At 49.4% G+C, this 11,933-nt stretch overlaps 1 protein-coding gene across 1 annotated transcript; it reads right to left on the reverse strand.

Annotated features, from left to right (window-relative positions):
• Positions 1-2,509: 2,509 nt before the first annotated feature.
• On the reverse strand, positions 2,510-8,006 carry LOC120406096 (A.superbus venom factor 2-like). The gene is made up of 7 exons (XM_039540387.1): positions 8,001-8,006; positions 7,575-7,733; positions 6,209-6,359; positions 5,178-5,229; positions 4,889-4,976; positions 3,277-3,366; positions 2,510-2,839 (listed from the first exon to the last, which is right to left on the reverse strand). Exons 1-7 carry the CDS (start codon positions 8,004-8,006, stop codon positions 2,627-2,629), a joined length of 759 nt encoding a protein of 252 aa, XP_039396321.1. The 3' UTR covers positions 2,510-2,626.
• Positions 8,007-11,933: the final 3,927 nt, after the last annotated feature.

Consider the following 11,933-nt stretch of genomic DNA (forward strand, 5'->3'; position numbering starts at 1 on the left):
TTCTGTTCCACCCCCTTTTATATCTTTGGCACAAGGCGGGAATCCTTTGCCTCTCTCTGGGTTCCCACCCTTCCTTCTCAATGGAGAAGCACCAGGTTTAAGATGGATTTCAGTATCATTTGACATGTTCACATGTCCTGTGAGACTTCATTACCCGCTGGCTGGCACACAGGTATACAGGAAGGCTTACACGTAAACAGAGCCATTTACAACCAATTGTCCTAGTCAATGGGAGCCATCAAGATTCTAAACTACCATTAATGGCCCACACTTTGCATAACTACAATAGGACCTCAGAGTTATATTTCATATTGCTCGTTTCAGATACAAGAATGATACATTCATACAAACAGGATGAACACACTCAGTAGATTATAAGCTTTGTAAGGATACCTTAGAAGAGACCTTTTGCATAAAAGCATATTCCAGTTACATTATATTCACATTCAAAGTATATTTTCATAAAACATATGGAGTGCAACGTCACACATGGATCAGCTGGCTTCACCCTGACCCCAAGGCCCTGATGGGCAGAGAGGAGGAACTGATGTCTGCAATACCCGGTCCCTCCTAGGTCACCCAGCTAGCTAGAGAAATTCTGCTTCTACGTCCTGCTGCCAGCTCTCCTGCAATTGGCAGGTGGGGTTGCCATTGCAGAAGAGAAGGAGAGACCACAGGTGAGGGTAGGTGGTCAGGGAGGGTGGAAACCGTCTGCAAATGTCGGGGAGAGGGGATAGGAGAGGGAGTGAAGGAAGATATTGAAATTCTGTGGGAGTGAGGGGCAGGATTCAGGTTGGGAAGGTGGGTCCTGGGAGTTCCTACAGCCTCCAAGGCCTGTTCTGCTCCCTGGCCCGATCCCAGGCCCTGCAGACCCTTCTGAGTCCTCTCTTGCCTCTGCTCCCCAGGCGTGCATCCCCCACATGTTTCTACTGAGGGTGCCCTCACCCCAACCCTGGTCCCACCATTCCTGTATGTGGCGGTGTGTAGCAGGGACACAGCCGGCCAAGAGTCAGAGCTCCAGGCTGGGGGACAGACCCAGGGACCATCCTGCCTGTGGCTGCCGTGAGCCTCTATCGCATGTGAGAATCACCCAGAGCCCACAGGGAAGGAGGGCCCTGATCGGCGAGGGAGGGGGCTGATGCTGGGGGGCCCTTGGACTTCATGTTTGCTGGTAAAGCTGACACGGGAGCCCCCACCAGAGATATAAACAGAGAGAGGACTCACCTCACCTTCTGCACAACGGCTGAAGAGCTCGCTCTGCTTAGACGGGTGGTAGAACTTGGTGCACTGGTCATCTAGAGAAAGATCAGAGACATGGATCATTCCCCCTCCCGTAGAACAACGGCCACAGTCTACAGCACCTAGGAGACAACCCTGAAGCCCTTACTCAAGCAGATGTCCCACTGGGTGACCCTGGGGAAGGGAGCAGCAGTCTGTGGGAACGACTTTCTTAGCTATAGGAAACCATCAGCTTGAAATGACGGGCTGGTGCTTGTTGGAGAAACCCTCTTAATCATACTAGCAGCAAATTCACCTCTGGAGGTAAAACGGGGGGAGAGGGCAAGTAGGATAAGTATTGCCTGTAGTCAGAGGTTCCCCTTATTATTTTGTCTACCTTTGCATGGGTGTGTTAAGGTGATGAGTGTGACCATATAATTCCAAAATGGGGTAATGTTGGAACAGGAGGAACTGGGAGGTGAGCAGTAAACCAGACTAGATGATCAGGATGGTCCCGTCTGGCCTTAAAGTCTGAGTCTAAACCCCCTGTGTTCTAATCCAGTAGTTCTCAACCAGGGGGACACATACCCCTAGGGGCACGCACAGGTCTTCCAGGGGTATGTTAACTTATCTAGATATTTGCCTAGTTTTACAACAGGATCTAGAGCCCTGCAACAGGACTGGGATCCCACAGGGCCTGCTACCATAATAGTGGAAGCAGGATAAAAATTCAACAGTGCATGAGTGGGAGTAGATCTTATGGGGCGGGATGAGAGCAGGATTGAAAAAATAGTCCTCATTCACCGCCAACAATACCAACTCCACGGCAAGCAGCTGCCGCTCTCTGGCCACACAGCTCTGAAGGCAGCGCTCCCAGCAGCAGCAGCTCAAGTCCCCTAATATCTGTGCGGCTACTGGCAGCAGCATTATTTTGAGAGCTGGGAACCTGGCCAGCAGCTGCCGCTCTCCAGCACCAAATGACAAGGTTCAAAGTGAAAACAGGCTCACGTCTCACACTGAAATGTAAGTATAATATTTATCTTCCGATTGATTTATTTTATAATTACATGGTTAAAAAATGAGGAAGTCAGCAATTTGTCAGTACTAGGGTGGCTGGGACACTTTTGTATTTCTATGTCTGATTTTGTAAGCAAGTCATTTTTAAATGAGGTAAACTTGGGGTACGCACGACAAGTAGAGCAGGAGTAGTGTAGAGCAGGACATGGGGATTCAGGACGCCTGGGTTCTATTTCCAATGGTGGGAGGGGACTGTGTACGTGGAAGCTGTACTTAGAGCTCTGAACTGGCAATCTGCTCCCAGCTGTGCTCCTAGCTGTCTAGGCCTTACCTGATGGCAAGTCTCTTACCATCTCAGTGCATCCCCTCTGTTACAGGGGGATAATGATGCCTAAGTACTGCAGCAAAAGACTGCAAGAGGTAATGATACCAATGTGACCCAGAGCAGAATTTGAAGCCATGGTGCCTTGAATGGTGAGAAGAGCTGCGATCTGTTACCTATGGTATAATAGTCGTAGACTGTGACGGATGCCGGCTGAATGAGCCCCACTTCGAAAAACTGGTGAGCTTTAAACTGCAGGCATTCCTCCTCTGTGTGAGAAACCTGGGTGGGGGTGGGGAAATAACAGGATAGTTTAGGCTGAAGGGTGGTTGGATGGAAGAGGGAGAATGAAAAAGAATAAAAGAAGGGGAGATGTTGGGGAAAGAAGAGGGGAAAGAGAAAGTGAGTGAGGTGGAGGAAAGAAGAGCTAGAGAAGTGAATGACAGAGAAGAAAATTCAGCCTTAATATCAGGTGCTGCGTTTCCCATTAAAGTCAATGGGCCTACATCCACATACATCAGCTGAGGGTCTGGCCAATTCAGTTATTCCCTGTGGAAAGCCTGAATCTGGACCAGTGAATCAAATTCGGCCGTGGGTTGCAGTTTGTCAACTTGCTGACGTCTGCAGGGATACCAGGGTGTATCTGAGAGTGCAGTTTGGCTCAGCAGGAGCCCATGAAATTAACACAGGATCAGAGAAGCCCCTTGTCGAGTCTTTACCTTATCCAGGTAGATCATGAGGTTGCTTCTGTCGGATGGGGCTTTGTCGATTTCATACTTGGAAATGTATCTGTTGACCCCTTGGGAAAGCTAAATGTGAATAAGGAAAAGCAAGAGGCATTGTGGGTAAGACAGCGTCTCTGTAAAAGTCCTGCAGCTGGGTGAAAAAAACCCACCATCTCACTATGTGGCTCAGTGGTGTTGTGCTTGTGATCACGTCTCCCACGATAGGATCTGCAGGGAAGATACTAGCCTGCTACTTACTCCCCACCTAGGGTTGCCAGGAGATTGGTTTTTGAGTGGAACATCTGGTTGAAAAGGGACCCTGGCAGCTCCAGTCAGCAGCACAGCGTGGCTAAGGCAGGCTCCCTGCCTGTCCTGGCTCCGCACAGCTCCCAGAAATGGCCAGCGTGTCCAGCTCCTAGGCGCAGGAGCGGCCATAGGGGCTCAGCGCTGACCCTGCCCCAAGCACCATCTCCGCAGCTCCCATTGTCCAGGAACTGCGGCTAATGGGAAGTGCAGGGGCGGTGCCTGCAGGTGCGGGCAGCACACAGAGTCCCCTGGCCCCTTTGCTTAGGAGCTGGAGGGACATGTCACTGCTTCCAGGAGCTGTCTGAGGTAAGTGCTGCCTGGCTGGAGCCCGCACCATGAACCCCCTTCCGCACCTCAACGCCTGCCCCAGGTCAGAACCCCCACCCTAGTGCCCTCCCATAGCCTGCACACACACACCCGCAAATCAACACCTTGCCCCAGCCTGGAGCCCCCTCCTGCACCCAACCCCCTCATCCCTGGCCTCACCCTACAGCCTGCATCCCCACCCAGAGCTCTAACCTGCTCCCTACACCTCAACCTCATGCCCCAGCCCAGAACCTCCTCCCGCACTCTGAACACCTCATTTGTTACCCCACTCTGGAGCTCACACCCCCCACCCCCACCCCTCCCTCACCACAACCACCTGTCCCAGCCCGGTGAAAGTGAGTGAGGGTTGGGGAGAGTGAGCAATGAGGGATGGGGGATGGAGTGAGCAGGGGGCCGGATGTTGGAGAAGGGGTGAGGCAGGGGTGGGGTCTCAGGGAAGAGGTGGGGCAAGGGTGTTCAGTTTTGTGTGATTAGAAAGTTGGCAACCTTATACACAGCTAATGGAGCTGGTACTCTCGCTGAAACAGTTCTGCTTTTCATGATAAAGGTCCCAGGTTCAGTGACCACAGTGTACGTATGCACAGTGCTTACGTGTGTAATGAAAGAGGTGCCAGGGCTTAAGCAATTTTTTTTTTACTTTCATAACTGAAGCTGCAAGCCCAGAGGTGCTGGGGCTATGAACTGCCAAGCTGGTTATGGAGATGTGAACACCCATCCCCAAGGAAACTGAGCTGAATCCCAAAAAGGCCCCCAAAAACTGCCCGATGGAGATGACATTTCATCACCAAGCTGGAGAGACCTGGTTGCCGTTTCCTAAAGCTGTTACCAATTCTTAGAACCTTCTGGTCTCCCTCCAGGTTTAACCCTGGAGCCTGACTGTTCACTTGCTGCATTGGATTTTCTCATCTGAAAGCCCCAGCCGAGCCATTGCATTGTTTATTATGTTCCCTGTTCTCAGATTACACTGACGTACTCTCTTAAGATCTTCCACGTCCGGTGAGAAGCCAGTGAGCATGGAGACATCGATGATGGACATTGTGGCATCAACCACACCAAGGAACCTAACAAGGAGAAGAGAAAATACCCTTTTGATCAGAATTCATCACTTGAACATTGATTTTGTGATCGCTCCACCAGCTCCTGTTGCTTTATCATAATTTTTTTGGCCATTCCATAGAAAAATTCATAGCCCAGGAGTCTCCATCTACCCGCTGCATCTGTCCATCTATTTATCATCTATCATTATAGGGGATTGTTCTCACCTGATGCAGATTTTAATATAGACTGAACGCATGGCTCCTTCCGGCTTCTTAACTGGAAACATTGCAGAAGAAAAAAATTAATTCATCTCAGTGTAAATTTCATGCCAGAAAACTCTTTTGTTTTTTAGGTGTATTAACATGGCTTAGTAATCAAACAGGTCTTACAGTAGGTGTGAAAAATCCCTCAATAAACCTTCCCTCCCCTCCAGCAATCCATAAATAACTCTTCCTGTCACTGGCACGCAAACTAAAAAGCCTCTCCCAGCTGAGTGGCACAAATGAAATATAGTCTAGGGTTAGCAGAAAGAGGAGACTGAAACAGAGAGAACCCGTGGGTGTGAACTCCTTGGACAGCTGAGAAAGTTAAGAACAATTTACAGGTGACTTCTGTTTCTGTAACAAGCGGTGCCAAAATCCTGGATCCCTCTATCATATGCAGACCTAATGTGTGGTCATGTCTCCCTCTAGTGTTACTCCTTTAGCCCAAGCAGCAGAGGTTTGTGTTTTGGGTGCTGAAGATCCTGACCTCTGTCCCATGCTGATTTCACACTCATGCTGTCTGGAAATGTGTGCACTGGAAGTTTGGGCCTGTAACCAGCCTTCCTGGCATGGGCTCATCTCTGCTCTAGAGGGAGACAATACCCAGAGTAGCTGGCCTGTGTTCCCATCCACATCCGATGCGCCAACTCTGCTGCTAACAAGTGCTACGATGAGAGAAGGCAGCATCTGCTCCCTCATCAGGAATGACCCTGCATTGGTTGCAACCTAGAACATGTAGTAGCTGGAAATACTATTTAGTGCCTGCCCTATGGGTATAATTTTGTAGGACTTGGGAACTGGGAGAGTTTGAAGAAGCTTCACAAAAATACTTTCCAAAGTTAAGACTGTGATTGCAGAGATGGTGGTTGGTTTACACATCGGTGTAAATCCGCTGCTGTCCATGGAGTTAAACTGGTGTAACTGAGCCAAATTTGTCCAGATCTGAGGATTGACAGCAAGCTTCAGAAAAGAAAAGACAAGTGGTTACTTACCGCCCCGGGCTTCTTCGACCGATACCCCCAGGTCAAAATTCTTACACTGAGATTCATCCTCCCGTAGCTTTGCATTATAAATAGTTATTACGGTTAAGGTCCCTTGTCCAGTTCCTTCTGCCTTCACAGTGAAATCTTCATTCCATTTGGTCTGTAAAGTTGATCCAAGGTTAATTTTCTTTTGTACTTCATTATTATTATTATTTAAAGACAGGGCAAATGAAGCTAATGAAGAAAATGAAGCTGGTGAGATTGCGAGTCACTCACCCGGAGGGGCTGGGGGGACTCTGCAGAGACAATAGCATGAAGGAGAAAAAAAGTTACTTCCCAGGCAGTAACTCTTTGATCTCCAGACGTATTGCTTCTCCGGAGCCAAGCCTAAACAGCAACCCATCCCCTCCTACTTCTGGATTCAGCTCAAAACCACACACTCCAGGCCACTAACCCTGGAACAATTTACCTCGGGATGTGTGAGGCAAACCCCAGCCAGCCCAGGGCTGCTCACTCAGCTGCGGCGACTCACCCCTCCAACGAAGCCTGCAGTGACTATCCCTGGTCAGGGCTCAGGCCAGATGACCCCCAGGCACAAGTATTTCACTGTCCCCATCAGAGCTGAGAATTACTCTGCACAACAGCACTAGTCAGCCAGGGACCTTCCTCCGGCCTTGCAGTGTTACAGACTGCCCAGGCTTCTGGCCTGCCCTTGATCCAGTTCCTGTTCCTGCCCCAGCCATGCCCGAGTCTTGTTCCAGCCCACTTCAGCTTCCTCTGTGCCCTGCTCTGACCTTGCTCCAGTCCCGCTCCAGCCTGCATCCGCCTCCTGGCCCCCCAGGCCCTCGGACTGATTCCAAGCTGGCTTTGACCATTGGCCTGCATCCAAACTCTGACTTCAATCCTGATTTGGCTTGTCTGTGGATTCTGACCCACGGCCTGTCCCCAGACCCTGATTTCAGCATTGCCCTTGGCCCAGTACAGAGTCTACAGCCAACTCCAACCACCAGGCCTGACTGCCTAGAACCTAGGGCCTGACAGGATGTGGTGGATTCTCCATCACATGAAGTCTTTAAGTCAAGGCTGGATATCTACCTAAGAGACATCTCACAACTCAGCTAGAAGTTACGGGCTTGATGTAGAAATTAGTAGGTGAGGTTCTCTGGCCTGTGTCATGCTGAAGGTCAGATGAGATGATCATAATGGTCCCTTCCGGTCTTAAAAATCTGAGTCAAAAGTGTGGATGCATTTGGATCTGGTGCCGGGAATATGAATTCCCCTCCCCCTCCCAAAAGGGTTTGGATAGGAGGTTCTAGTCAAATCCCCTTTATCTATAATTAGTGATCTGTACTAATCACACAGAGAAGCACGATACCTCTGCTGTTCGGGCCACCAGAGCGTTGTGATTTAAGATGTTGTACTTTATTGGACTAGCACGGCATGGCAGGAGAATAGTAACGTTCAAATTGAGGTCTTTGTGCTGCAGAATGTCTATCTGGTACTGCGCAAGAGCCTGGAACACCATGATGGTCGCCTAGAACACCAGAAGAAAGACAAGAGGGTTACACCTTATTGTCCTATTGCGCTGAACATCTGACAGCTTCTAAATAGGCTTTTTAATGAAGAACCAAAAGTACAATGAAAGAAAAAAAACAGTTACTCACCTTTTGTAACTGTTGTTCTTCGAGATGTGTTGTTCATGTCTATTCCAATAGTGTGCGCACGCATGTGCACATTGGCCGGAAGATTTTTCCCTTAGCAGCATCTGTTGGGTCTGCCTGGGTGCCCCTTGGAGTCGCACCCTCATAGCACCTAATATATAGTTGAGGTCCCAAGCAGGAACCGGTTGGCAGACGTGCAGGTACAACCTGTCGAGGCCCTTCAGGAAGCAGCTGACCAAAGGGTTAGCGAAAATTGAACGGCCCTGTACCCCCAGATGGAAAGCCGAGATGGCAGCCAGGTGCACTCTTATAGAAGACAAGGAGAGACCCTCCTGCTTCAAGTGGAGAAGATAATCCAAAATGTGGGGCACTGAGGCTAGTGCCGGAGGCAAGTTGCACTGTGCTGACCAGATTGAAAATCTCTTCCACTTGGCCCAGTATGTGGAGTGGAGGGTTTCCTACACCGAGAAAGACCTGTCTGACTTGGCTGAATCCATTCATAGGTATTTGTGTTCCATTTTTATCAATACTTAATAAAGAATCCCTTCAAGAATCCCCCTGGAGTGCTGCGCTCCTGTTCGATTGAAAACTCACATCACTTTTAGATCCGCTAATTCCAAAAGAATAGTACAATTCTACTCAGGGCCACTGCTCAACTGAACACGCAGAACTTAAAAAGAGAGAGTGTGTGTGAAAACAGGAATAAATTTATCATCAAAGAACAGCGATTCAAGCGAGAGAGAGAGAGAGAATTTTGCATATTACATATTAAACAAAATCATAACATGCTTTCTAGAGACTAAACATGACCAACAAGACGTTATCCTATCTCCACAAGATCGCTTACCACATATTCTTTCACCAGTATTTTCAACCCTTTGGCTGAGAATCAGGGGCGTAGCCACAGATGGGCCTGGGTGGGTTGCGGCCCACTTACTTAGCAGCCAGGCCCATCCAAATCTGAGCAAAGAGGCTGTGCTGCCACAACAGGCTGGGGCTTCACTCAGGCACCTGAAATCCAGGAAGGAGCTACAGGGCCACCCAGAGGATTCCAGGGGCCTGGGGTCTTCGGCAGCAGGGGGCCCCCGCTTCAGCAGTAATTCGGTGGCAGGGGGCCCTTCCGTTCCGGGACCCGCCGCTGAAGTGCCCCGAAGACCTGCAGCGGGGGCCCCCCGCTGGTGAATTATCGCCGAAGCGGGACCTGCCGTCGAAGTGCAGCTGGGTCTTTGGTGGTAATTCGGAGGCTGGCGGCCCCTGCCGCGGGTCTTCGGGGCACTTCGGCGGCGGGTCCCGAACGGCAGGGCCCCCCGCCCGAATTACCGCCGAAGCCCCAGCTGCACTTCGGCGGTGGGTCCCGCTTCGGCGATAATTCACCGGCGGGGGGTTCTTCCGCCCCGGAGCGGAAGGACCCCCCACCAGCGAAGACCAGGAGCGAAAGAGTTTTCCGGGCCCCCCGGAGTGAGTGAAGGATCCCGCTCCAGGGGCCCTGAAAAACACTCATGGGGGCCCCTGCGGGACCCAGGGCAAATTGCCCCTCTTGCCCCCCCCCCGGGCGGCCCTGCGGAGCTATGCACCTGTCCTTCAGAAGGCTACTCTCCAGCAGCTCTGCCTTGCCATTTTCTGAGCTGCGGGACAGAGGGTTCCTGCTGCCCTGAGCTCTCGGGGCAGACCGGCCGCAGGAGCACATGCCAGCACGCAGCAGTCACACACAATGAAGCGATGAAGGACAGCACCGCAAAGACACATTAGTGCCCTAGCTGTTCTGCCATCCCACCCCGCCTCCACCTGGCCATACCATCAGGTCACTAACGTGAGCGGAGGATTGAAATTGGAAAGGAGGTGACGGGAACCACCACCCCATGCACGGGGCTTGGGCCTTCCCCCACGCAGAATACAGCATGGGCTGTTTGTGCACCAGGAAATCACCCCCATGCGCAGTGAGGGGCGGATGCCGTGTCTCCCCCTCCACTGGAGGGGGAATGGTCGGGCCTCCACCCGTAGCTGTTCTGAGGGGAAGTGTGTGCACAAGGCTTGTGTTGTGCAAACCTTGCCCCGTGTAAATACACTCAGAGTCAGCCTATGATCCAGCTCTTGTAAAATGCAGCCAATTAACACCACAGTGACCATGGGTGTAAAGCTGTGGCCTCCTTTTAAGGGCCTACTATTGCCCAAGATCTAAGTCAAGCTGAGGCAGTGTTTGTGTGATGTGCTAATTTCTGAGCTCCCTGATGCCTGCACAGTGTTTGTCATGGCTTTGCCACACATAATGTTGTTCTGTTATTGATCTTAATTTGTTCTGTGGCATTTAATAGTTTATGGTGTTAATTGTCACATGCATGAACACTCTTCCTATCACTGGTCCATCTGTAGTGGACCTATATGTGGATGCCTTGCCCTGATGTTAACAGCTGCAATGAACAAGCATTATTACAATTACCTGTGCTCCTACACAATGCTGCATTCTTGAAAGGCCAAAGTTTATGGAGCCAGGTGCAGATAGTGAGGGGTGCATAACACCAGCACAGAGACAGGCAAATTCTCTGTGCTGACCATGCCCTTAGCTTCTTACAGAGTGGCCTCCTGTTTATGTACTAAAAATGGAGTAGGCCTCGATTGTGTGCCACTGTATACTTTCCATCTTGTACAAGTCCCCAGTTTACACAATGGTATGGAACAGGGGCTTAGTCACATCAGACCCTGAATCAGGGAGAAAGTTCCCTAAATATGTAGCATTCTATTAGTTACATGCTGGTACCTGGTTCAAAGGGGATTTTTTTGCTTGCTTTATTATCCTCTTGTCTGTTTATTGTGCTGTTAATATGTCTTAATTAATGACAGTTAAGGACTATTTTGTTCTATGTCTGTACAGGTCCTAGCGCAATGGGATCCTGGTCTGTGACTGGGACTATGAGGCAGTGCTGCAATACAAATAATCACATGCTGATCTACAGAAATACTTTTGTACGGTAGCCATTCCCACTGGCTTAAGAGATTAGTCACTGAAAATGGAAGTATGTGAACTTGACATCTGCAGTTTAACTCAGTCCCTTCATCTCCTGCAGTGAGTGTGCTTTCTGCTCAATACACACTCAATGGTCCACATAGTAGGGTTATGAAGATGGGTCTATGGGAGGGTTTGATTTCCTCTACCATGGGCTGCTATTGCAGGAAGGAGGTTTGCTTGGAAGAGATGGGGTCCATCTGACCAAGAAGGAGAAGAACATCTTCATGTGCTGACTCACCAACCTTATGAGGAGAGCTTAAAACTAAGTTCAGAGGGGGCGGGTGAAAAAAGCCACCAGGTAAAAAAAGGTGACCTTAATAGAGGACTAGATGTTTGGGGGAAAGCAGATGTGGACAATTGTAGTAGAATTATAGGAGTAACAAAGGGGAAATCCATGGGGGTATCTGCTTAACATCTTAGATGTCTATACACAAATGGAAGGAGTAATAATAAAGAGGACTAAACAGTAAAATCTGGGAGTTTTAGTACATAAGTCATAACTGAGCTTAACTGGCATCACAGATACTTGATAGGCTAAATCTCATGACTGGAATATTGGTATAGAGGGCTATAGCTTGGTCAGGAAGGACAGGCAGGAAAAAAAAGAGAGGATGTATTGCATTGTAGACTTGTTCTGAGGTCCAGAAGGAGGTGAGAAGCAGACCAGTTGAAAGTCTCGGAGTAAAGATAAAAGAAGGAAAAAACAGGGGTGATGTCCTGGTAGGGGTCTATTACAGACCACCCAATCAGGAAGAGGAGGGAGATGAGGCATTTCTAGAACAAAAACCAGAAATATTCAAAACACAAATCCTGATGATAATAATGGGGGATTTTACCTACCTAGACAGCTGTTAAAAAAGAAATATGGCAAAAAACAAAATTATCCAGTAAATTCCTGCAATGTACTGGGGACAATGCTTTGTTTCAGAAAATGGAGGTAGTAACCTGAAGGACAACCATTTTAGACTTTATTTTGACCAACAGGGAGGAGCTAGTTGTGAATGTGAAGATGGAAGGTGATTTGAGTGAAAGTGATTACAAATGATAGATTTCATGATTCTAAGGAAAG

Source organism: Mauremys reevesii, linkage group 5, assembly GCF_016161935.1.
Source record: "Mauremys reevesii isolate NIE-2019 linkage group 5, ASM1616193v1, whole genome shotgun sequence".
Classification (NCBI taxonomy): domain Eukaryota; kingdom Metazoa; phylum Chordata; order Testudines; family Geoemydidae; genus Mauremys; species Mauremys reevesii.

Coding starts and splice junctions, on each gene's coding strand:
- LOC120406096 (XM_039540387.1), bottom strand. Junction 5,230..6,208: donor GGTCGAAGAAGCCCGGGGCG/GTAAGTAACCAC, acceptor CAATGTTTCCAG/TTAAGAAGCCGGAAGGAGCC. Junction 4,977..5,177: donor TATATTAAAATCTGCATCAG/GTGAGAACAATC, acceptor TCTCCTTGTTAG/GTTCCTTGGTGTGGTTGATG.